Source organism: Varroa jacobsoni, unplaced genomic scaffold (genome assembly GCF_002532875.2).
Source record: "Varroa jacobsoni isolate VJ856 unplaced genomic scaffold, vjacob_1.0 scaffold_74, whole genome shotgun sequence".
Lineage (NCBI taxonomy): Eukaryota > Metazoa > Arthropoda > Arachnida > Mesostigmata > Varroidae > Varroa > Varroa jacobsoni.
Window position 1 is genome coordinate 285727 of NW_019212976.1, and position 25193 is coordinate 310919.

At 37.8% G+C, this 25193-nt stretch overlaps 4 protein-coding genes across 7 annotated transcripts; 2 read left to right on the plus strand and 2 right to left on the minus strand.

Moving 5' to 3' along the window:
* Positions 1-1883: 1883 nt before the first annotated feature.
* LOC111262780 (methionyl-tRNA formyltransferase, mitochondrial) lies at positions 1884-5169 on the minus strand. Of its 2 annotated transcripts, XM_022837322.2 has the most exons (5): positions 4984-5169; positions 3676-4202; positions 3405-3530; positions 2855-2997; positions 1884-2360 (listed from the first exon to the last, which is right to left on the minus strand). In XM_022837322.2, exons 2-5 carry the CDS (start codon positions 4160-4162, stop codon positions 1947-1949), a joined length of 1170 nt encoding a protein of 389 aa, XP_022693057.1. In that variant the 5' UTR covers positions 4163-4202; positions 4984-5169; the 3' UTR covers positions 1884-1946. The 2 variants fall into 2 exon arrangements, with proteins under 2 accessions (XP_022693057.1, XP_022693066.1); XM_022837331.2 differs by lacking the exon at positions 3405-3530 and having other exon boundaries at positions 4984-5167.
* Positions 5170-5433: 264 nt separating this feature from the next.
* La (La autoantigen-like) lies at positions 5434-11444 on the plus strand. Of its 2 annotated transcripts, none has more exons than XM_022837308.2 (6): positions 5434-5697; positions 6114-6183; positions 6873-7555; positions 8112-8283; positions 8956-9015; positions 9967-10315. In XM_022837308.2, exons 1-6 carry the CDS (start codon positions 5614-5616, stop codon positions 9984-9986), a joined length of 1089 nt encoding a protein of 362 aa, XP_022693043.1. In that variant the 5' UTR covers positions 5434-5613; the 3' UTR covers positions 9987-10315. The 2 variants fall into 2 exon arrangements, with proteins under 2 accessions (XP_022693043.1, XP_022693032.1); XM_022837297.2 differs by having other exon boundaries at positions 5439-5697; positions 10120-11444.
* Positions 11445-13680: 2236 nt separating this feature from the next.
* On the minus strand, positions 13681-15546 carry ND-30 (NADH:ubiquinone oxidoreductase core subunit S3). Its single transcript, XM_022837722.2, has 4 exons — positions 15221-15546; positions 14787-14983; positions 14251-14472; positions 13681-14046 (listed from the first exon to the last, which is right to left on the minus strand). The coding sequence occupies exons 1-4, from the start codon at positions 15413-15415 to the stop codon at positions 13848-13850; spliced, it is 813 nt and encodes a 270-aa protein (XP_022693457.1). The 5' UTR covers positions 15416-15546; the 3' UTR covers positions 13681-13847.
* Positions 15547-15657: 111 nt separating this feature from the next.
* Positions 15658-24415, plus strand: abo (de-etiolated protein 1 abo). Of its 2 annotated transcripts, XM_022837689.2 has the most exons (7): positions 15658-15770; positions 16013-16161; positions 19733-19874; positions 20538-20712; positions 20965-21140; positions 21524-22525; positions 23058-24415. In XM_022837689.2, exons 3-7 carry the CDS (start codon positions 19750-19752, stop codon positions 23272-23274), a joined length of 1695 nt encoding a protein of 564 aa, XP_022693424.1. In that variant the 5' UTR covers positions 15658-15770; positions 16013-16161; positions 19733-19749; the 3' UTR covers positions 23275-24415. The 2 variants fall into 2 exon arrangements, with proteins under 2 accessions (XP_022693424.1, XP_022693416.1); XM_022837681.2 differs by lacking the exon at positions 15658-15770 and having other exon boundaries at positions 15856-16161.
* Positions 24416-25193: the final 778 nt, after the last annotated feature.

Genomic DNA, 25193 nt, shown 5'->3' on the forward strand with positions numbered 1-25193 from the left:
GTCTTTGTACTTCGAAGTCGAAATCATCCAGAATCTTACGTAATTGATTCCGTGCTCTTATACCCGAATTACTGAAGACAAGACTCCTAGGGTTCATCACATCACAGTACAAATCGATCCAGGTTTCGACAGCTATGGTAAGATAGAACGTCATTATTGCAATGCTAGGTTTAATAAGATTTTTAAATGATCTTGGCTCAAACAGTGTTTTAAAATTGATTTTTTACATCTAATTTGTGAATCGCCAGAAAGACTGCCGTGTTTTATATCAGCTCATTAGAAAATTTGCTTCATTTACGAATATCAGCTCATATGTGTAGTGTCTGATTAGCTTTTAGAGCAACAACACGAACTTTATGAAGGAAACAATATGAATACTGACCATCTTTAGAATCTTAGACACATTTGTACTCCTTTGAAAAAGTGCCATTGCAACACCATTGCCTTAATCTAGGTACCTTAAGTCTTGCGATTCAGTTTCAACTGGCAAATTTATGCTGAACGCATTACAATAAACAAATGGTTTTCCAGTCAACTTACTTGTTTACCGTATTTCATTTATGTGAGTAACCTTACTCTTTTGCGATCTAGAATCTTTTTATAGACACATATATGTGCCTTGTGCTGAATGTTGCCACTTGGAACACACTTGTACGTTCATATTAAAAGGAAATAGCTTGAAATGTGGGTAGATTCGTAAATCTAATAAGATGATAAAAATTATAAAAAAATAACTGCAGAAATATTTTTAGTTCAATTAGAAACTATAGATGTATAAAGCTACCCGCGTTTAAGGCTAGTTTCTTCTAATTTGGAAGCATAAGGATGTTCCAAGTGGCAATATTTAGCACAAGCCACATTCTCGAAGGTCTCGTGGGGTCGGCCTTTTCGAGGGCTGGACGAGAAGCAGATTTAATAAACAAGGTTACTGCTCTCAGAACTGGGCTGATAGGAATGGGCTCGTTGAGCGTTAAGTGACGTGCGTGTCACTTGCAGTCTTAAGACAACTGAAACCATATTAAGCAATTTCAAAAGTTGGATGGTTACATGGGGAGAATTTTGAAGTTTTAGATTGGCATCCTTGACCGCATTTTTTTGGCAACGTAGACCGTTGGGTCATCCGGCATCTCTTCGAAGTAGAATTGAAATAATGTAAAACCATGTCAACATGAAGGTCTATATCATACAGTAAAGCAAGGTGAAGCTACATAACGAGCTTTACGCAATATGATCGCCATCACGATCAACTGTAGCCGCGGAATGAGGATGATCATTTAATGACACGTGTTGTACACCTGATGTCGATGCGATGACGCTACATTACTCGTATAGTCTGAAGACGATCACATATTGCTCCCAAGGCAGTCATATACGTAAACTCCAATGTATTGACTATTGTAAAAGCAATTTGTCATCAATCTATTTAAAAAAAAGTTCTCAATCAAGATGGGGCGGGTCTTTGGGATAAAACGTCTACTTACTTGAATCTATGTTATGTTAACAGATGTTAATGATAATAGCCTAATGCTACTTATTATGAAACTAACTCCAAACTTCTGTCTCTAAATCTCAACGTGCCTTCTAATTTCAGTCTGTAATAGTATATAGCTTATTAGCATTTTCAAGAAAAAATTTTACACATTTTATGTGAAACATTGCTTTCGTCTATGGTTATATCATCAGAAAATTTCAAGGGAAAGTACCAGTGCAGTTTATGAGCTTATTACCGTAAGAGAAATAAAATTTCACTAACTTATGGTCAGCTAAGCCTGCTGAAGATGCAACAAGACAGTCGCATAATTTGAGTTATGTTTTGACTTCAAAATACGATTCTCGGCTCACTCAAAAGGAAACTATAAAGCTTTTATAAAAGACAAATAAAAAACGGGTAAAACATTTTATTTTATATTAATGCCTTTTAGTAATGCATATAAATAAACCATTATCTACATTTTATGAGGCAGTTTTTGAGAACTTGTATGAACTGCGGTTAATGGCTCTCTTGTAAATGTTTTACAATCTGACTTATTAAGGAATCCGGCATAAAACTCCTGCGCTGTCATCTTTCTTCTTCCCTTGACAGTAACGTGCTCCGCCCAAACCCAGCCATCAATACAACGAACTGTGAGAAGACGCCGTTTTTTATGGTAAAAAGCATAACCAGGGGGAACTATACCATTGATAAGAGTGTCACTTGTATAGGCATTCTCGGCGGCTGAGTTAGCTTCTCGAAGTATATCGTTGATACTTGGATCTGGAGGCCGTTGACTAAGAGGCAGCAGGAAAAGACGCAGTTTCCATCTTCCATACCAACACGTTAAAGGCTCGAAATCAGCAACCGCTCGTCGCCGGCAGTCCACCTGTCAACAGCCTGTCTTGTATATTACCATTACTATAGAACCGTAACTATCATATCGTTTAAACAGTGAATGTTTACAATACGCAAATTTTTACAGAAATATTTGAGGGTCATAAATGACAAAGAAACTGCAATGTTGTTTTGCTTAAAGTTATAGTGAATATGGTTTATCGTTCACATGAACGACAAGGTAAACAGGAAGCTTAAATCTGAAATATCACCTTCACCTGCTGTTTGTCGTTTTGGCGTACCTAAATGATGAAAGAAAGCTGTGATATAAAGATGCTTCTTACCATCAAGCTTGCACCAGCGACTAGGATAAAAAAATGTTTCAAATTCTGATTTGAGCTCGCTCAAAGGGACTATGCAAAAAGAAAAGCTGGTACAGGTCGAAGCCGGATATCACCCGTTCTGTTTAGCTACCTAGTATAGATCGGATAATATACGAGCTTACATAGCACTAAACGAAAGATTACTTCGCTGTGTCAAGCTTACCTGAGTAATAGTTTCTCGAAAATCGAGAACTCCCATTGAAGGATTAACCTTTGGAGCTTTCGTGACTCCGTCTTCACTTTGCGGACGAGCGTTAGCAAGCAAGCCTTCCACGTCTGACATGAATTCTACGAGCAGGCTGGCACCTCAAAAATATAAACGCGAAACGTTATATGTGTAAACATCATTTCGCTTTCAATGTGTTTTCGCTAAGCAATGATGTAGACGGTTAATATTCTATGTTCGTTGGTGAGAAAAGGATTCTAAATCTACCACATTGTGGTCGCCAAATAATTTCTTCCTCAAAATAATTCCCAGTAACACTTGTTATTTTTCCACTGGCATAATAGCTAAAAATAGGTTTCGTGGAAATGGAAAAATGCATACCCGAGACGTTATAAGTGTTAACAAATTATTTTTTTAACTCGAAAAACCCGAAACAGAATTTTCATTTGGGTCCGTTTACAGATTAATATTTCCAGGATAAATACAATAGATAAACGAGTTTTTGGGTTTGCTTCGTTGCATTTAAGAAGGCACCGAATAATCTTACCCACTTGATATAAGCTTATTTGTGAATGTTGTGAAACATTCACTTGGTATGACCTCCAGATTGCACTATGTTTACAAAGTGCCCGGCACCCGAGATGAGCTACAACTCTACAACGTGTAGTGATACCTTTCAAGCAAGACAGATTTTCACCATTAAAAAAATATGATAAGCACTAAATGTATTACACAAAAAAAATGTTTACAAACTTCAATTGTTAGATAAGAATAAGGAGCAACTGTTTTGTATGTGTTAGAGACGTGTTTGCGTTTACCTGCTCTAGCAGAAATACGCTCGAGATCGACGTATTCCAAATCTCGAGGACTTTCTTTAAGTAAAGTTTGGTTTATGATAAAGCCCGTATCAAAGCGATTTTGAGCCACTGTAATAAGGGATACGCCAGCCCGTTCATCATTTGCCAGAATTGTGTGCACTAAAGGGGCTGCTCCTCGCCACCGAGGCAGCAAACTCGGATGTACGTTCACCATACCATGTGTACATGCACGAATACAGGCTGCAGGAATAAGTTGCCCAAATGAAACTACCACACCGAGATCGAATTGTCCTTTTGGTACAGTAAAGGGCCAATAATGTATTGTAAGTCCAGCATCTTTCGCCACTTGCTGCACAGGACAGCGCCGTTTCGTAACAACAGCTAGAGGGAGTTTGAGTGACAGAAGAGCACGTAGTGATGCTAACGAAAAGTGATCCGAGCCGTAGAAAAGCAGCCGTAATGTCTTGCGACCGAGCCAAGAGGCCATGCCTTGCCACACGGAGGGAGCTTTATGCCCCAACGTTTTGCTGGAAAAGCAACACAAATACTGTATAGAACTTGAAGGTCCATCGACAGCTCTTGAAGATCATATATATATACATATATATATATCGCTTTTCCTTTTTTGTCTTTATATGCGCCATTTAGATTTCACAAATAAAGTATATGATACTATATAAATGAACACAGAATTTAAAAGCATTGAATTATAACAGTTTTAGTAGCCGGGATATACAGAGGTGAAATGCGCCTCATTTCTGTACAGTGCTGAAGCAGTTTGAAAAAGTTAGGAGATAAGGTACATGACCACTTGTTTAACATATATATACTCAGTTTTTGAAATAATGTATCTGATCTTTTTCGACACAGATTTTGTTAGGTCAATATTGAAGGAATCACATTTGGACCGGTATTCTTAATATGCTTCACTAGATTTATATAAAAAGAAGAAAAACAGGAAAAATCTGTCACCACTATTATTAAATAAGATGTATCGTATCTATAGAATCGTATTAGTCCAAGCTTCCGCAGTCATCATGTTAACATGTGTAAGAAACACCATAAATTTTGAAGGTCGCAGAGATTCAACAGGAGTTTCCGTTAACCTGGTTATGGACATCAACAGAAACTTTTTGTTATAATTGATTAAGGTAAAAGTGCATTTAGGATACCTACTGATTAAACTAATCGAGTCAATTCGGATGATTATAACAAAAACGATTTCTGCAAGAACTCCCGTAAAGTAGGTTCAGTAATTTCGGAGTTATGCGACTATATTGTGAGGCTTGTAGTTCAAGTTCTGTTTACCTGACCGCGTGATGCTTCGACAATTGAACTGAGCCTGTAAGACTGTTTTGTGCACCAAGATTCAAGATAACTCAACCGTACAAATTGCATTTCAAAGAACATAAATGTAGGTTTTATTTTTTTAAAGCAATGCGGTGTACGATGTTGTTGCCCTCAAAATCATCTGTGCGCGAGTTTTGATATGAATGAAAACAGCATTCGGTGCTTTTGATTTAATCGACGGAACTCCATACTTTAGAAATTGCATTATATTTTCACATTACTTTAACCAGCAACCCAACACATCTATGAATAACGTTCAATAGCTTTTTCATATTAGTCCTAACCTAGAGTATGCAAGCTAGATATGAGCGGCAGAACCACTAACAGTCCAAGATTTGTTTTATCGGAAAATTTAAAATTTGGCGGTCAAAGCTTTGTAAATAGTCGTACTCTCTAAATTTCGGTGTGGTACAAGCGTCGTATCAACATCAATTGGCCACTCTAGAAGCAGCCGCACGTGCGAGGATTTGTCGAGGGGCTTACATATTACGGGATCTAGACAGTTACAAACTGACGAGTGGTCAAGCGGTTTTTTTATTTGCATCGTTGTGAATCGTTGGTCTTGTTGCGTCGTGTAACATCATCACAATGACGAACGGTGTTGAGACTGAGAAGCAGGAAGTGAAGCTAAGCCTCGAGCAACTTCGTGAAAAAATCATCTACCAGGTTGAGGTAGGTTAAAAATGAAACAAAAATATAGAGTCAATAATATTATTATTATTATGAATTCAAAAAGTGTAATACAAGAGAATTTCATGCCTTCCCTCGGTGCATGCTTTAGAACCTCGCTCGAGCAGCTGCGCCATGCTATGGCGTACGTCGTTGCAATTTGTAGTCGTCGTTTCTGCCGTTTGGATTGAGACATTGCCATCTTGGTGATGAACCGGCGCGAGTTGGAAACGCGTTCTTTTTTCAAGTTATTCTGTCTAAAGATGTAAATGCAAAATTCAAAACGTCGACTTGACAGCTGGAATACCCGGTACGAACTTGGTGAGCGTTTTGGGCAAGCCTGTTTATGGCACAACGAGCCGTATCTAATACGCGCTACATGTCACCACTATTAATGATTTCCTCGATTTTGCTTGCAGTTCTATTTTGGTGACTACAATCTGCCAAAGGACAAATTTCTTCTTCAAAAAATTAAGGAGAACGAGGGATGTAAGTATAAGGCTCTCGTACCTGAGATCACCTCATTATGACAATTCTCTTCGAATTACAACCTTTGTAATTAAATGCACTGACAGATTTAAACGATACAGAACCGTTTTCTGTGTTGTTGCAAGGGAAATACAACGAACGTGCGATGTGATTGACCCATGTAAAAAACAAAGTGAAATCATGGTATCCATTGTTCGGCGTGCCAAAGAAGGAACATAATGTTACCTGTTAACATACATATTTGTTCGTTTTGCCTACGCATTAGAATGACATTCGTGGTATTAGCGTACACCGAAAATTACTGACGCATTTAATTCTTCATTTTTTTTTTTACAAATCCCCATTTTTTCGTGGGGATAGGACGAATAGTAAGCTTAACATAGATTTAAAAACATCCACGCCTGGTTCACTTTTTGTTTTATTTTTTAAATAAGTTAAAAACAAAAATAATAAACAAAAAGTGAACCAGACGTGGATGTTTTTAAATTTATGCTAAGTTTTTATTTTAGATGTTCTTAGTATTGATAATTTTTTACGTTCACTTTGAGCTACTTTCGCCGGTGACGCGATGTTCAGTCGTCATTGCAATTATATTTAATAGTCAGAGAACAGATAAGGCCTTGTGTCGGGAGAAAATAAGAAATTTTGAGTTTATTCCTAATGCCCTTCAAATATGTTTAATATTTTAGGGATCGAAATGGACACTCTCCTTACGTTCAACCGCCTAAAGAGCCTCACGACTGATAAGGCTGTGATTAGCGATGCCTTGAAGGCTAGTGATCACGGTATCGTAGAGGTATCTGAAGACAATTTGAAAATTCGTCGCAATCCATCGAAGCCTTTGCCAGAATCGTTTAAACAGGCCTTTGTCGACCGTACCGTATACGTCAAAGGCTTCCCTAAAGATACAACCTTAGATCAACTGATTGATTTCTTCCGGCCGTATGGCTCAGGCTGCGTCAAAATGCGCCGTTTCTCGTTTAATCGTCAATTCAAAGGATCTGTTTTTGTTCTTATGGAAAGCGAAGATGCCGCTAAAAAACTGAGAGATACGAAGGAATTAAAATACCAGGATCAGGAGCTTATACTAATGATGGCTCAGGAGCATGCCGATAAGAAAGCGGCCGAGAAGAAAGATGGGGGCAAAAAACGCAAGAGCGATGAAACAGCGGATGGTAATGATAATGATGAACTCAAGGAAATGGCTCGAGTTGAGGAGATGTACCAAAAGATGGACAAGAAACCTGGGGTCTTTCTTCATCTGACGGGATTCCCTTCGGGCAACGAAGTGACTTTTCAGGATATCAAGACGCTTTTTACTGACGCAGGCTTTAAGGTTGGGTTCGTTGAATTTACCAAAGGCAACGAGGAGGTTAGTGTTAACTAGCTTGGTGGACTGGCGCACTTATTTTGTTTATCTAGTCGAACTGACGTCGAGATAACGTCTCAGTCGAAATCCAAATCTGTTTTAAGCAGCTTTAACACGTACATTTTGTCATACCGCTATTAATATAACATTTATCATTTTTCCATAATATAAATACTTAGCTGGACATGAGACTTTTTGGGTAATAGCTTAAGAGATGGAAAGGAAGCTGCATTTAGGTGCCGCGTTTCAACCAAGCAAGCTGTTATTACATAAGGATTTAATGATAGGTGTATTATGCTACCAAGTTTGTTCCTTTTTTTGAAGTCAAATGCGGTTACATTGGTTAATTCAAAGAAAAGGAAAAGCCTGTAGTTACACTTAGCTGGGCTAATTTGATCATATTATGAAGTTGTATTGTAAAAATACATATGTAAAAAATAAAGCATATACGTATATGCTATATAGAATTTGATATTTCATCAAATTTTGGGTCCGAGTGAAGACGCGTCGAATCTGTTTGTCCAACCATGCGCACTATTGAATAAAATATTACTTGCAGGCAATGGTTCGATTTGAGGAAGACAACGGTGCGAAATCAGCAGCCGAGAAGCTAATCAAAAACGGTAACTTGACTATAAAGGAGATTTCGCTAAACGCGAAAGTTCTTGAAGGTGACGAAGAAACGACGCAGTACCGCAAGCAAGCAGAACTTAAAGCTACTCGTTTCCAAAGTAAGTCAATCTACAGTTTAAATAATAGGTTGCTGCTGAGGGTCGTTTTGCTTAGATAGCAAAATCCTATATCAAGTTCGAATCTTCGGCTGCCTCTTTCAAAAAACCTGCGATTTTAACGTTTGAAACAGTTATTTAAGACTAATTTAATAATTCTAATTTAATTTAACGATTCCTGTTTAAGTCTTTAATATGACTTAAACAAGAATCGTGATTATTTGAGATAGAGAATCGAAGGTGGCTAAGGAATAACTTTGTTTTTTATAATTTTTTATGATTTTATCAAAATTAATTTTAGAAGAACCAGGATAATTTCCTGAGAAAAAAGATGAGATATAACAAATATAGAAAAAAAAAAAAACATTTACAAAAGAAATTATAAATCCAAGTCGTAATACTGTCTGTTACTCAAGTTTTCGATGTTCCTATACTTCTCGATAATTTTAAAATCAGTTTTCAGTACGTTTTTTTCTGGTTTGTATATACAATTATTCTAAAGCCCGGACTCGAGGTAAATCTCGCAACCTGGATAAAACGTTAACCTGGGCTTAGTACAACAAAGATGAAGCTTTCTAAAAAAGTATGTATACAATTATACGAAATGCATCAAATAATATTAGTTTTTAAATTAGATTTGCTTTTGTTGCAACTGGTCTTCCTACTATTTCGTAGGTGACCGCAACAACAGAAAGCGTGCCGGACAACATCGCCAGCAAGGATATCGAGGAAGCGGTGAGTTGCACGGCCCGCTTAAAACAATTCATCTTTCACCACTATTAAGCACAACACGCATGCAATACACATTGTCCCACCGTTTCGGTGTTTCACCGGATTCCTTGGTTGGTCATATGACCAAATCTTTACAGATTTCTTCACGGTGACTTCTTCTTAGCTTGGCGTGTAAAGTAGTGATTGTTAATTCCGTCTTTGGCTCTATCTGCCTCAACTTTTTCCAAAATTACAAATCTCGTTGATTTAAAATAATAGAAAACATATATTATCATTTTTGCATGTTTAATGCGGAAATGAGATCTACGATATGCGCGTTGGTGAAGGTGTTGCTTCTTTGTTTTCCTACTCTGGTCATATGGAGCATGCTATCCTAATTCTTATTTGACCAATGTGTCGAAAGTAAGGATGATGAGTGTAAGGGAGATGTGATGAACAACAACATAACCGCGTCAGTAATGTCGCCCCCCATCTGGGGTGAGATTGGTGGCTCGGGGGTCCCCCAGAATTGGTAATAAGAAAAAAGCACGACTAAAGACGGTACTAATTTTATTAATGAAACAATGACAACGGTGCCCGATATCTCGTGCCATCTACTGTCACTCGGTCCTCTGCTTCTCAAAAACTCACCTGCACTCACTACATGTCAATACGACTACGCAACTCACCGCAAAAGTTAACGGTCTGTTGGCTGTACTCCCTTGGTCGTGAACCGTCCCGCGGGCCGGTTCAAACTGTGCTCAGTAATGGATGCTGGTAAGTGGTCATGCGGAACGTGGCCTGAGTGAGAAATGGCAAAAGAGACGGGCGGTGGAGGAGCGGAGTCGTTGAGTGTCGGTAGATGAGCAAATCGAGCCGCTGTGATGTTAAATCGGCATCGAGATTATCGTCGGTTATTGTTGTAGTCGTAGTAACCAATGGGACCACTCTCCGCTGTGTTTGCTTGTTTCGCAGATCTGTTTTACATCTGGTGATTGAGCTGTTCAACAAGCAGAAAGAAAAAGAAAGAACAGTGAGAGAAAGAGACAGTGAGTGAGTGAGGGAGACACACACAGCAACCCAACAACAACAACACCAACAAGATCCGATCTTCGACTCAACCTTTAGGTGTTAAACGCAACCGCGGCGGGAGGGGCGACCGTGACGGACGTCGAAGCATTAATTCGATAGAAACGACAACTGCCAGCAGCGACGAACCTAGCGAGAAACGAGGCAAAACAACTATCGACCCAACTGATACAACCACCACGTTGACTTCAGCAGCTCCTGAAGCTTCTGCTAGCCAAGCTGATAAACCAAGTGACAGCAGCAACGAAGCAGCAATCCCCAACGACGCTCCAGTCGGTGCAGAGTAAACACTTCAGCTACGATGCTAAATCAAAACCATGCCGGACAGAGAAAGTAAATGCTGTATAAACAGAAAGGAAATCGCGACAATGAAGCGGCACTGCTGCACCACGAGACGAACCTGTACGCTTACTTAAGGGCATATATATATATATATATATGCGGTCACTCGAGTATTTTGGGTATGCATACGGATTGCAGTCAAATTGGTTTGAATTTACGTAGTAGGGAACAAATGAGTCAAGGTGGTTTATTAGCTGAAGTAAACAGGTAAACAGTTAGTCCTAGCGTGCGGTAAAAAGATCGTTCCCATCCTGAAGAAGATACGCTGTGCTTGTGTTGTGTGAGTATATCGGTGGGAGCGGCCGGTTAGAAAAACAGCAGAGTTAAAGGGTCTTTGAAAAACGAAATACCCTTGGCAAACCAATAAAACAGGCTAATAGTGGTGGAAGGTTGAAATACGGCAATTTCATTACCTTGTTTTTCATCCCACATTACTTATCTCTGCTACCCTCTGCAAATTTGTTTTCCACTGCGAGAAGAACCACTACTCCGCTCTATTCTCGGCACTAACGATGTTATCATTACTATTATATAATATGGAAGAATTATTATGGTGAGGTTATTTATTTCTAACCCTTGAGGAGTAGGACCAAATTTCACTCATCAACGGCGTTTTTTGCTTGGCCGGCGATCGTACCGGACGACTGTAAATATATATATATATATATATATATATAAAATACCTTATAATAAGCAGTTGTATACGATATGTTATAAAACAAGAGGAGTTTAAGTAAGACTAACACTACGGATATACTGAATGAGGGTAAAAATTACTATGAAGCTCCTGGGGGTAGTAAGATGTACTGAGCACGGGCAAGTAGGGCGAATTATTGAATTTGATTAGGTAAATCAAAATAGTAGTTGAGAACATTCATTGGAAAGGCGGGAAGGGTCTGTTGCAATAGCGATGTAAATTGTGAACAGTTCTGTGGAGTAAAAGTTGAGGGCTGTGTGCTGCAGCAGCGTATGTTGAATTGCTAAAATAAACAGATGAAAAAGACACATTTTGTCTCCTAAAAGCTTGTTTTTTTTGTGACGGTTGTGTATGCGTCTAGAGATGGTCAAATTCTCAAGATGTCTTTATTAAATTTAATAATGTACTTGGTTAGAATGGGATTCTAATTCTTTAGAACTAATTCGTATCTTCTTGTTGACATGGTCTATGTTTAACTCGACAACCACGCTTTCCCATGGTCCTTCAAAGCTGTTATGTCCTGCTGGAGTTTTTTGCTAATTTGCTGATTGTTGTCCTTTCGGTGCATATGACCTTAATATCGCTCAAATTTCGTTATTTGAAACTATGTAAAAGACGCTCGAAAAATAAACTTCTCGTGTTTTACGACGAGCGACCAATAATTTAAACTGGAACAAAGTTCGAATAATTTCAAGACAGAGGACACGCAAAATTGAGTACGGTTATGAAAGATCTGCCCTTTTTCCTGATTGAATGAGCTCATTTCGAATCAGGGATAATTTCCAAACGGGTCACGCTCGTTGTGTAATAATCTTGTATCCATCATAAGCGACTAATTATCTGCGCATTCTCACAGAATCGCAGTGATCTTTTCGATCCATGAAATTCTTGTTAATCAAATTGTAGCTAATAAGCTTACATCAATCTATCTGTCGAACATTGGTTTTGGGCTCAGGAATATATTCGCGGAGTCGCATGTCATCAATTCTCACATAGATATTCAGTATTTTGTATAGACCCCGAGCATTGTTAGAATTCTCTTATATAGATTTTTGGCATGCCGTTTCGACATTGACTTAGATTCGCGATGGGCAATTCCTTTAAGTAGATCTGGTTAGTCACTATGGGTTTATACAACGCTATTCGATTGCATCACCTTAAAATACCACATGCATGTGCTACTTTACGCGCTTGAATTCAGATATATGTCGAAGGTATGTGAGATATGCAATAAACTTTACCATTACCTTCTCAAGCCCGAAACTATATGGAACGTCCAAAGATGGCTCATCACAGACACTGCTTACATTAAGAAACCCAACTATAAAACCCTTAGATGTGCCTAAATTTATAAAATGTGAAGGTAGCTTTTATGTTCTGGGCTTTGTAAATTTTCAGATAGACGTTTTTGATGACAATATGGATCCTTTGCATCTTGTTAGTAAGTTAGGTAAGTTTTGTGTGGTACCTCTTATGCAAGCATATTTCACGCTGTTCATACCTCATTATAATGGTATTAATATTTAGGAGTTTGTAAAATTTTAACGATATACTGTTACGATACTACTGTTTTCTCATTCTATGTAAAATATTGAACTAGAAAAAGGAAAAAAAAAGTTGTCTTACTGCTAAAATTTTCAAACTTCCAAATAGCAATGAGTGTCGCAAATATTGATAGAGAAGCTTACTGAACTAATTGCGTTATGTGCAGACCAATATAACTTACGTATCTCGTTGCCTTAATGCTGAGTTCGTTAATAAACGAAATAACAAGCAAAACCGCTCCATCAATGATATAATCCGACAAGCCACCGCACATATATCCATAAATTCTTCGGATCATTTAGGGACGTGGCAATGTTAATTTAAAGGTTTGGTTATATCAAAGCGTTTCAGCTTGTCAACTATCACGATTAACTAAAGCGCAACCGATTCTTCACTATTCTAGAAGCCATGTTCACTAGTAATATTGTGAAAATACATAATTTTAAAACTAAGATCAATTGAAATGAACGTGTAAACTTCAAATGCATACGAATGCTAGTAAAAAAATTGGCAATAGTGTGAAGCGCTTTACTTTTTTTTCTCGCTTCCAGTAGAAATTTGGAGTTAATAACAGACATTTCCAGTGAAAAATGTCTGTTATTAGCTTCAAAACGTTAAAAGTAACGTTTTATACTCTGAAATGACTAGACGATTATTGCGTGGAAAATACTTGTACTGTCTTATCTCTAACAGTGACTATGTAAGGCTTCTCACATGCACCTACGTGTATTATACATGGTGCATACTTATATAGGCTGCGTGGCAGCAGTTATAGTGTGGCATGCTAGTGCTCTCTAGTTAAGACACATGAAATTCAAATCCTGTTTCGCCGTTTAGAGAACTCCGAAGACTTTGTTTATACATCCCAAAAAGGTTTTTTTTTTAAAAAACAGCGTATGAAGATATAGTGGAAAGAGCCCACTATACCCTAGCCTAAATTTAAAAAACAAGTATGTTTATTGGTCATTCAAATCCTTTTGCGTGTGTCGTAGTACTATGCAAGAAGCACGCATAGGTATTTTAAATACTCGTTTTATTCACCTTTAATTTGCCACAGTTCCCCGTTCCAATTATATGCGTAATACGAGTTGAAGGGGTGACCATTAGCACATCTCACTTGTAATGACTATTTTAGTTATCTATAATGCTAGGTTATATCTAAAAAGCATCCTGTCTACGACAATTATTTCTGGGGCTCTTCGGAGCCTTCAATTTTCCCGATCGGCACATCCTCTGAGGCGCGAAAATTGGGAAATACTTCCCACGGAGTCTTGAGGTCAAATTTACGAAACTCTTGCGTTAATTCAAGTGGCTCTACAACAACACGTTTTACGTCATCATCATAACGTACCTCTACATACCCACTAAGCGGAAAGTCCTTCCTGCAATAGAACGACATAGACACGGTTAAGATCGACCTTTTATTGGAGCGGCATTTAAACCTAAATATTTACGTTAAAATTACATTCGACCTCTTAGGTTATATACACAGATAACAATAAAAAAGGAGTTTGCGATTTCTCATTTTGAGACAAAGAAATTTGGCTAAAGGGTAATAAGAATAAAGTTATGCATAGAAAACGTACCTCTGGGGGTGACCTTCGAAACCGTAATCAGTAAGAATTCGACGTAAATCAGGGTGATTCCTGAAAAACACTCCGTACATATCCCAGATTTCTCGTTCGTACCAATTTGCGCCCTTGAAGATGTGGCACGCGGAGTCGATTGGTGTCAGCTCGTCAGTATAAGTCTTCACTCGAACGCGTGAGTTAAAATTAATTGATAGAAGATTATAAACGATTTCGAACCTGGTCATATTCAGAAAAGTAGAGGATAAATTTGTCATTAGTTTAAATGAAAACTACCTTTCCGAAAAGCATGACAAATGTTTTCTTAATAATGGCAACACTTCTTTATTATAATCGAAAGTTATACCTGATGCGAAATCGTCACTGATGTGAAGACATCATAGCTGGCAGACGCTTTATTTGTGTTGATTCTATAGTAAACAGCTGTATACAATACATACATCGACGAAAATGTCTATTTGAACGGATTAGATAATTTGTACCAGACGTGTCAATTCATTTCCATACCATATTGGTGCAATTAATTTCCATACCTATTTTTTCGGTTGGGAATATCCACTCCCGCGATGTCGACCAAGTTTGTGAATTGGGCCAAATGATGGTCCTTTAGGAATGACAACACCGGTAGAACTCCTTCGGGTGCAATCAAGAGCTCCAACTCATCTCCAGCAGTGAGCTGAACCTTTTGCACATACCGTGGAAGACACTCAGCACAATACCGGCCGAAATCCTGTTTGGTCCGTTTAAGAACATAATAGGAAGGGTATAGTAAGTAAAGAAATCTCTCTTTTCCATTAATATCATTATCTCCATGTAACTGTGCGAAAATTAATTGCTAACAAGAACTGTTGATGAAAAGGCTTCATCTGGTTAAATATAATATACACAACTTTGGTACTGCATATGTTATCAATAAAAATACCTACATAAGCCGGCAAGAAGTTTGACCACAACAAAATGAACCTACCGTCAGGCTTTCTCTGATGAGAGCATTTGGCTTACGAATAGTCGGATGGATCTCTTCTTTCGGTGTTTCGACAGTGCTCGTTAGGCGCTTGCAGATTAGTGAACCACTAGCTAATTCGGTCGATGGGTTTAATGAGGTTATGGCGCGGACTGGCCGTGCTGTGAACAGCCCAACTCGGGCCAGACGACCCAACATAATTTCTTATCGTTAGTCAAAACAGTAAGACTTTTACCTTGAACAAAAGTATGCTGCTGATAACACGCTATTGAAGAGGAGGTACAATTGTAGATCCCCTTAAATCGACCTCCTCTAGTAGCTGTCCTAGGATGATGGGTTCGTCCGCTCTATTTGCAAACAAAAAGGAGGCAGATAATAACAAATAATGTCATACGTCACTAGGCACAACAGATTTCGTGTTTCGCGGGCCAATCAGAAATTCAAACAACATCTATCAACGCGGACATTATACGGGACTAAAATCAGCGTTGTTACACTAGTTTGCTCACTCTTCGTTATAGATTGAGGCGTTCTAGAAAAGTCGAGCTCATGAGTAAGTAAAATTCGGAATAAATTGCTTGCACAGTAATACATCGCGTCGCATAGACATAATCATATCATGGCGGCACAGCGATCAATATTCGAGGGAAAGGACTTCTGTTCTTCTTTCGATAGATTTCTGCTCTTGACTGTACGTGAAACTGTCCTTCTTATGATGGAATTATCCTAGTTAATAAAAATCCATAAGAAGAGCTGTACTATTCTGTTATATTATGAAAAATACTATTTTTTCAGTGTCATTTCTAGCTATATTAGCTGTAACCACTGTTAAGTGTCGTTGGGTAAAGGCAACCCAAGCACCGTTGGGATTAAGCTGGAGAGGATGTACCTTGGCTGACACCAAAAATATAGATCTTCTAAGCGTACGACGATATAGAAAAAAGGTATTCATATTACATTTCGTTAAATTTAAGTTATTTGATAAATGACAACGTTTGTAATGAAAGAAGTAATTTGATAGCAAGCAGATCATTGACGCTGTGTACTAATCACCTGGTTTCTTCCTTTGTGAGGAAACCATTAAATTTTGGCTGATTAACTCATTGTCCAGTATCATAGGTGTGTTTTCTCTAGTCTTAAAAATAGATAGGGTATAACATAATTGAGTGGACAGCAAGAAGTTAGAAACATTTCAGAGGGAAACGAAGCCACCATCGTACTTCATAATTGGCTAAGCTATTTTGTGTGCTTCTGATTTGTAGATTTCATGTAGGGCTCAATAAATGTCCCGAACCTGGTAGTATGGTCAGATACCCTAGCATTCTTTTTCATTACAAAGTCTAAAATGAGAACTTTTCATATGCTTTATTTCTTAGACTATGTCTATGGATATTTCTACCTTTACATATAGATATTCATTATGATTATTCATTATCAGTCGCCGCGCTTACGGTTTTCATTCGAAATATAAACTGCTCACTAATCGTTTCCAAATATTTAGTTCTTAATCCTCAAGTAATTCTCTCAAAAAGTGATATCAAAATTAAAAAAAAAAATAAAAAGTAACTAAAAAAATGATATTAACCTTGGGTCAAGCCATATTGGTAAGTATAAATTCGTTAAACTCTTGCTCACCTAAATTTTAGCCTAATGACAGGCCAAAAACCTAAATCGTAAGTACGATAGGTAAGGAAAAAGTGCAAAAGAGGCTAAAAAGTCTAAAAGTCGAACTGGGAAATCCAATAGACAATTGATATTCTTTCTATGAAGCGGTCCTTATTTCCCCTTGAATTTTCGAGAAGCCGAATGATAACGTAGCAATAGCATAGACCGTCCATTTTGGGCAAAAAGGGAGTCTAGAATTTCAGTGGGGTTTGTTTAAGGTGGAAAAATTAGATAATGGCTGATTTTCCGTATATATATATATAGATATAGTATAACAACCATGCTGTTGATCATTAAATTAAGAAAAAAAACGCATCGTTCTTGGGAAATTTTATTGTTGCTCTAGCAGATAAGGTTCCCAACATTTGTTCAGCCACTCTTTGGACTTCTGGGCTATGAACGACATTTTGAATCAACATCACCCGTTGGTTTTTTCGGTAAAGTTTATAATTTCGGATTACTTTGCAACATAGTAACCTGCTGACTATTAATGACAATTACGTTGTATTTGAATGTAATTAATGTTAATGATATAGCCACCATCATAAAGTACATCATAAGTTCACATCTATTCTTAAAGGATTCAACCAAAGATATTACTACTCCAGATTGCTATCACCATGTCGAATATTTGCTTAACTGTCTTTTTTACGTATTTTTTTCATCTCATCAACACATAACAGTCTGACATATAAAGTATAGAAAAAGGCGAACTATATTGGTAACACCCGGACAAAGATGCGATTTCGGCTGCTCAGTTCGTCCAGTTGAAGAGTTCGCGTAATAGACTATACTATATATAATTCGGAAACCTGTTCTTTTCCACGATGTGTTTGTTGTTTTGCTTTGGTTTATGCCTGGAACTAAAAAGTAGCAGATGAATGTACGCCCGTTATGATAAACAACCCCTTAGGATTTTCCTTACTTCGAATATACTACCCCATATGCATCAAAAAATAATAAAATTCCTAAGATGCTGACCAAAGACAAATTTCATAACACGTTTTTTCTTGTTTGCAATACTTTTCGATGCCCTACGAACTGCGTGCATGTCGTGCAACTGCATTGACTGTGAAATACGTATATTTAAAACATGCTTTTTTTTTACGATGCGCTCTCTCTTAAAGCTGTTTTTTTTGTGTTGCGGCACTAGCAGGGTATATTTAACATGACATGTAAAAGTATTCACGAATGCATCTGTCCTTATTCATCCATTAGTACTATACCTGTAGCTACTATACATGTAAAATAATCGTCAGGAGCAATTTCCATAAGCTTAATGAATTCTCTACTAAATGGTTTATCATTAATAAGAAATTAACGACGGTTTGCGATCAGCAAAACTATAGTCAGGTAACCCAGATTACGTCACACGAAGTATTTGAATTAAAAAAGTAATAGATTTATTTGAAGTCTCTAAATTGTACCCAAAATAGAGAAATATACAGTGCGTAAATGATTATATAATCCCTAAAATCTAACGCTTAATTTCAAACCCTAACAGATTTAACTGTATTGTTAAATATATCAATTAAATATACCTTCACGGCCACTCCCATGACACGGACAATGTTCCTTTGTGCTAACAGTTTAAGGGACATCGTATTATCTCACAACAAGTAACGTATATTCAGTAAAATAATTTAGCTATAAATAGATTTTAGAGACTTTGATTATTCAGCTTTAAATTGTATCGGTTATATGTGTTCTTGATTAATAAGAAATACCTTTTTTATTTGCTTTTGGTGAAATCATAAAAATTAAAAAATATTACAGTACGGCAAATTCGTCTGTCTGTACATATTGCAGGTTCCAATCGTTGCTATATATTATATAGTATTGCTCCTAGTTGTACAAGATCAAAAATTGCACTTATTCGAGAAGAGTAATGTCATTTGTTCTATTCTGGTGCCATATAATAAGTACAAGCTTATATAAAAAAGGGTATAGCATGTGGTCAGCATGAAATCAAGTGTACAGGAGGTACCCTTAAGGCAAACCACCTCAAAATTTGACAATAAACAAATGAATCTCACGCCTCAGTCGATTCTTGCACTATACAATTTGCTGCTAATTTGATTTAAGTTTTAACTTGATTGGTTCGAACCAGCTGGAAAATGTATTTAGAGCTTACTGCACCATACTACACTGAGTCTTGACAAGCACTACTGTTTTCTCGCCGTCTAACGTGTGATGTTAGATTAAATCTTTCATGATGTCGACATATTGCAAAAAAATAGCTGCTTATGACCGTTTTTTGAAGGCAGCCAGTAGTGGCGAATGGTGGTCTTGAAAATGAGAGCCTAATCTTTCTTTTGAATTTCCTCATTCGAAAAAAACCCGAAATACATTTAACTAGACATGATCTAGCTGGCATTAGGGAAGAAATACAAAACGGTTCAAGTGCTCCTCTTGAAATCTGTGAAATTTTAATAGCATTTAATTTATTTAATTGCTATAGAGAAATAATGGCTTTAAAATGAAAGAATTTAAGCACTTTTTAACATCATATAAGGGGGGATCGTATGCAGCAGAGCGACTTGCTCTATATGTGTGCTTAGTTCTACGTTTTCGATTCACTGTATTGATATATATTGGTTAAATACATTGATAGTTGCAAGTCTTTCTTCAGTTCTTCACTGTTATAGTTTAACCTCTGCTATAATGCATCTAAGTTATGCATAACTCAGGCGTTGCTACGCAGTGGCAAAACAAACCCTTAACAGCAAGGTGTACCCCAGCCTACATAAAAGTTTATGTACGGAGGAGCGCTGGTCTCTCAGTACAACTGCAGGTCACTTAGGGAAAGTTCGCAGCACCTAACAAGTCTATATATTTTGCATTGGAAAGGCATCCGCGGTCAGAGAATGAGTCTCAAATGGAAGCGTGAATTAGACCAAGAAGTTCCAGATAATGACTGGCTTCCACCGCGAAAGATTCCGACGCAAAATTTGCTGTGCCGTCTGCTTCAACGCGAAACGTATCCAGCAAAGTAAGTAAATACTACTCGTCTCGGAATCTTTGACCCCTTTTTCTCTCCAGTCGTGTTCCTCTGTACTTTGCCTCATATCAAATGGAGCGAGCAGATGCCGTGGAACACGTTCAAAATAAAAGAAAACACACTGGAATCGAACTTGAAAACTACCTACAACTTATTGGCCTCTGATTTTTCAAGTAAGAGTGAAATAAATTTCAAGTCGTTCACTGTACTTTATATTTGATAGCAGTTTTTAAGCAGTTCATGCGATTACAGCTAAAAAAAAAAAGGTATATTTTGACCAGAGAATGAAGTAAGAAGATTTAATTCGGAAGTTACTTGTAATTTATCTGCTAGGAAGTGTCAACAATACAATCAAATTTAATTGCTCGTATAAGAAAGATATTGCCTTAGAAAATATTCTTCACTGCTAATTCAGTTCATAAATGTGTACTAAATGATTCTTACAGGAAATGTTTAGCCGACAAGCCACATATATGTTTGTTGTATTATGGCCACTATATATGTTAATGGGCTGAAACAAGCAAGCGTCTCGTAACTGAAATTAGAGTCAGCTAAGCCTTTATTATTTGAGGGGTGAGATGAACGAGAAAGCGATCGAACGGAGAACACATTGTAAATTCTCTTGCTTTTGGTTCTCAAATAAAATGGTTTCAGGCAGAACGTGAGCAGTTCGTTAATATCTCGGCAGCTGCACCAGAATGCCGTACCACGACACACGATCATGGCTGTTGACAAGCCATCCGTATTCCTCAAAAAGTTTTCACCAGATGGAAAATACTTGTTTGCTTTTTCGTCGGACCAGATGTGCATACAGATCTTCAAGTATTTGGTTAGTCAAACGTGTGCGAATAATTGTGTCAATGTTTTTTTTGCTCAAAATATACACAGGGAAATTTTCGCGCCGTATCGAAAGCTTAGTTGTTATAAATATCATATTTAACCTACCATCATATCATACTTATTATCACACCTAATTGAATCACTTTTAAAAAACTACTTAGCCCCAAATGACGTGCCATATGAGCTTTGAGGTTTTACCGAGTAGAGTACGGTTAGCAGCTATGGTTTCTTAATTCTTCAGGGTCCCCAAGGTGCAGCTTCACTTATCTACAACCTTCCTGGAGAGTTTACATATGATCCAGTTGTAAGCCATCAGGCTTTCGAGAAATGTTTTAAACGCGTTCACAACGTCGTGGTAATTAATGATGCTTCGGAACAGCTGAACCGAGAGTGTTCGGTTTTTACGGATGATGGAAAGTACGTTGTATGTAAAGTAGAATACATCAAATGAGGTACAAGTAATGAGGCTCTTTGGTTCGTTTATAGTAAAACGTTTAATTTTGCACCGACAGCACCTGTTTCTCGATGTTTACGTTTGTTTATTTTCTCCAGGGCATGAGGCAAATGCGCAAGAAAGGTAACACTACAAAATAGAGTCCAAGCAAAACAGTATCTCTTTTGGCTCATGCACCTTTGCAGGCAACTGAAAAGTTCCACTAGAAAACAAACAGTTGATTTTGTATCGAATATCCTGGTTGCTCAATCCACTGTTGTTATGTAGTAATCGTATAACAGCATTAATCGGAGAAGAAAGTTAGATTTTTCAACTGGCATCGTTTTGTTTTGCCTATCGATTATAGGTTCCTTATCGTTGCCTCCTCATGCTACCCTTCAACGGATCCGACTGAGCCACAGCTCTACCTTTCAAATGAATCTTTAGCCACGAACGGGCATGCGCCGTATGAAGACTATGCCTTCCATTTGGTTGACATTGAACGAGGCAAAGTTTGCGATCGCTTACAGTTTCGCGTCGATCGGATTCTGCTTACGCATAACTACGGCATCTATCTGTTTGCTCGTACACTGGCCATTCTTTCACTGCAACATCAGACCATCCACGTGTATGAGGTTACATCTGAGGGAACGTTCGCTAAGCGACACGAAATTGGCCGGTTTTGCTTTCCCGATGATGGGGAAATTGTATCGGCTGTCGAGCCAGTACTCGATGAGAATGGCTCCCCATATCCCCCGCGGGCTGAAGCATGCATAGCATCTCTTAAGCATCGTCTCCTTGCTCTTCTGTACAAAAAGTGCGAAGGTGATCCCCAGCAGATCAAGGAGTTTTGTCAACTTTTCGGGGCGATTCAACAATTGAAGATGGTAAAAATGCAACTACTTGATGAGGATCATCTGCTAATAAAATTCACCAAGGAAAAGGCTCTACTAAATCGGTCACAAGACGCAAGTGGGCCATCTATGTTCGCCGTCTACCGAATTTCCACCGCGGAAGTTCTTAATGTCTACAAGAACACATCTGAAGAGTTACTCGCCCTAGTGGATAACTTCTGCGAATATTTCCGTAATCTACCGCAAGGTTGCAGCCCATCGAATAATGTCCATTCGAAGTTGTTACAGCAACGGTTTAAGCAAACTATTCTACACGCTCGTTTCGGAGGTCAGCAGGAGATGGTGAAGCGCCTTTTAAGCCAATTGCCCGTTTCATGTCAGAGCTTTAACGCCAGTCCTTACCTTGATCTCGCGCTATTCTCCTATGACGATAAATGGGTATCAATGTTCGAACGGCCCAAAGCTTCAGGAGAATACCCAATCAAATTCTACAACAGAGATTCCGGTTTGCTCAGGTCGGTATATTCCTCTCCACTGTAGTTTCCATTAACAAAGGGTTTGAATACAGATAGACAATTTCTTATTATCCATTATTTGTTGAATAGGCGTTTTTAATATGAGAATTATATCAAGTCCTGTTGGAATAGATACCGTTAGACATCTATGTATTTGTTTAAGGTATTCACGAATATTTCGACGCTTTCCTCTGATACTGTTAATATTAATTACGCATAACTATGATTCGGTTTTGTATTTTACCGTTTTGTTTTGATACCTGGATTTTCACCGTACGATTGCTAATGTTAGTTATCCATTTTTCCTTTTATTATTTTACAATTTCCATCTGCCAAGATAACAAACTATATCTAGAATAGAAATGGTACTTAAGTAGTCTGTGTTCCTTGTGTGTGTGATGTACTTAACAAAATAAATGCATAATTTCTTATTTTACGGACTTGAGTAGGTTATCGTAAGTATAGCTAAATTAATTACCAATTGCCCGCATGATAGTTTAATCTATCACTAAAAGCTATTCTGTTTTGCTAGGTACAAGATGCACACTGGCTTGCAGAATATGTCTTCAGGACAGCGATTGAGCGGAAAAAGATTAGCTGCGTTTACGTTCCATCCTTTTGACCCGTTCGTCATATCGGTGCAACGGGCTAACGGTGACTATATAGTCAACTTCCATGTTCCGAATGATAATCATCACACACAAACGCTATATGACGATAACGGCAGGTCAACGATGATGCTCGTCTGAATTGGCCATTATTACTACATACGTATAACAATAAGAATGATTAGGTTCGTCAATTAACATGTTTGATAGTTTATCTTACCTTTGCTTGACAATTACTCTAAACAGATTTTCAGTCAGTCTATAGCTCAGTTTTGCTCTCAGTTGCATGTATAGCTTCGATTTCTAGAGTACAAATAATTGTTAGTATATATTGACGATTCAGTCAAGAGTATACAAGATGTCAGAGTAACCCGCAGCTTGCCTGATTCATAAAAATATATCATTCAGGTAGCAATAAGCAGCTATCATCTGAGTAAACAATACATATTTACACACGAGCAAGGGCAACGAAAAGAGCAGAAAATGTGATCGGGGAATATCTACGATTCTCCGATCACATTTTCTAATTAAAATTATTCCGAGTAGTTGTGTGTGAGGACGTATGCATTATGTTTTCAAAGCGTAAAGTGAATTAACCGTCATTGCGTGTGAACGTACATTGGAAAAAGGTTCAACAGCCACAACAGTAAGTAATATGCGCCCCAGTCTGACTGTGAATGTGATAGATCTGATGTCTGTAGCGAGTCATTGGTTGCACGAATAACGGTGCGCTATACTGTGCACTGATAGGCGTCTATTTTATTACTACATTAGTTATAGATAGTACCATGAGGAACTGGACAAGCTACGACACAAACACGAGAAGGAAACTGGTTTTAGATTCAAACTCTTCTGTTGGTTCGGATTCCACGATAAAAATAGGTTTCTTTCATCTTATGTGTTAACAATCATAAATAATAACCACCAACTCAAGACCTGCGTTTCAGTGATCGATCATAGGGTTGTGATCGAGAATTATTTGATACATTTGTTGCAGCAAGCGATCGATGAAACTATTCCAAAAATATACACACAAAATAAATGAAACAAGAAAGATCGGATTTTCAACTTCGATCTCGAATCTTCAATGCAAGAAGTACTTTTCAGCTTAAAAATGGTGGTAGAACTGAAAAAGAGGCTAGCGAAAACGACTGAAAAAAATATTCGTTGTGAAGTAATTATTGATGGTTTTCTACGTGTAAGGAATATAGAGAGCTTTTCTAATAATTTTTCAATTTAAAAAATAAATTTTCAAAATTATGATACTTAACTCTCTGTTTCACGCTCCGAGTTGTTCCTAAACGATAAATTATCAAATTATTAGCATATTAATAATTTAACGTGCTCAGCGATCGCACGCCGAAAATTGGCATAAGTAAAAATAAGTTGTTTTTTTATACATACCTTTAGAAATCATATTATTGAACCAAAGATTATAAGGCATGCAACCTTGCTCTCAGTTTCGACAATATCTACAGGATAGCCGGGCTGCAGGCGAATTTTTGCTTATGCTGTTTCAAAGACTGAATCTGTGCAAAAAGAGATATTTGAGCGACATTTTTACTACACTCACATATGTTCAGCATAACTTCCATCACGATTAGAGCTTTAATGAATGACAGGCTGCTTCAAAACGTTCGTTTCGCAGATGTATGAACGTCTTCTTGGTAGATTGTACAGCTGCCATATGTGTTCATTAACAAAGCATAAACATATTCAGCGATTCTCTAGCCGGCTTGTATAAGCCGGTGCACCATGCTGGTAAAGGATGTAGACCCTTTGTTCAGGCACTTCGGCTGTCCATTATTGTAGTACAGTTTCTTAGGTGCGCAGAAATCAAACTTTCTTTGACGAGGCATTTAATTTTTAGAAGAATTATGGTGTTACGCCATCTCTTCAACCGGACACCACGTTCAGAACAAGAATATTAGCCGGAGAATTGGCACACTTCCTAACTCCTAAGCAATCCAGCAATCGCTTCGGTAGTTGATTTTTGTATTAAAATAAACATTTTCTCGTCAGGCAAGAATCGAAGACGACTCAATGCTTCATACTCAGGA

Bases quoted from the DNA above. Each gene is read 5' to 3' on its own strand.
- LOC111262780 (XM_022837322.2), bottom strand. From the start codon at position 4,162: ATGGCCTCTTGGCTCGGTCGCAAGACATTACGGCTGCTTTTCTACGGC. The intron at 3,531-3,675 runs GTAAACGCAAAC...CTTGCTTGAAAG, and splicing joins GCGTATTTCTGCTAGAGCAG to GTATCACTACACGTTGTAGA. The intron at 2,361-2,854 runs GTAAGCTTGACA...GGCTGTTGACAG, and splicing joins TTCGAGAAACTATTACTCAG to GTGGACTGCCGGCGACGAGC.
- La (XM_022837297.2), top strand. From the start codon at position 5,614: ATGACGAACGGTGTTGAGACTGAGAAGCAGGAAGTGAAGCTAAGCCTC. The intron at 6,184-6,872 runs GTAAGTATAAGG...TTAATATTTTAG, and splicing joins AATTAAGGAGAACGAGGGAT to GGATCGAAATGGACACTCTC. The intron at 7,556-8,111 runs GTTAGTGTTAAC...TATTACTTGCAG, and splicing joins TTACCAAAGGCAACGAGGAG to GCAATGGTTCGATTTGAGGA.
- ND-30 (XM_022837722.2), bottom strand. From the start codon at position 15,415: ATGTTGGGTCGTCTGGCCCGAGTTGGGCTGTTCACAGCACGGCCAGTC. The intron at 14,473-14,786 runs GTATGGAAATTA...GAATATGACCAG, and splicing joins ATTCCCAACCGAAAAAATAG to GTTCGAAATCGTTTATAATC. The intron at 14,047-14,250 runs GTACGTTTTCTA...GTTCTATTGCAG, and splicing joins TTCGAAGGTCACCCCCAGAG to GAAGGACTTTCCGCTTAGTG.
- abo (XM_022837689.2), top strand. From the start codon at position 19,750: ATGAGTCTCAAATGGAAGCGTGAATTAGACCAAGAAGTTCCAGATAAT. The intron at 20,713-20,964 runs GTTAGTCAAACG...TTAATTCTTCAG, and splicing joins TACAGATCTTCAAGTATTTG to GGTCCCCAAGGTGCAGCTTC. The intron at 22,526-23,057 runs GTCGGTATATTC...CTGTTTTGCTAG, and splicing joins AGAGATTCCGGTTTGCTCAG to GTACAAGATGCACACTGGCT.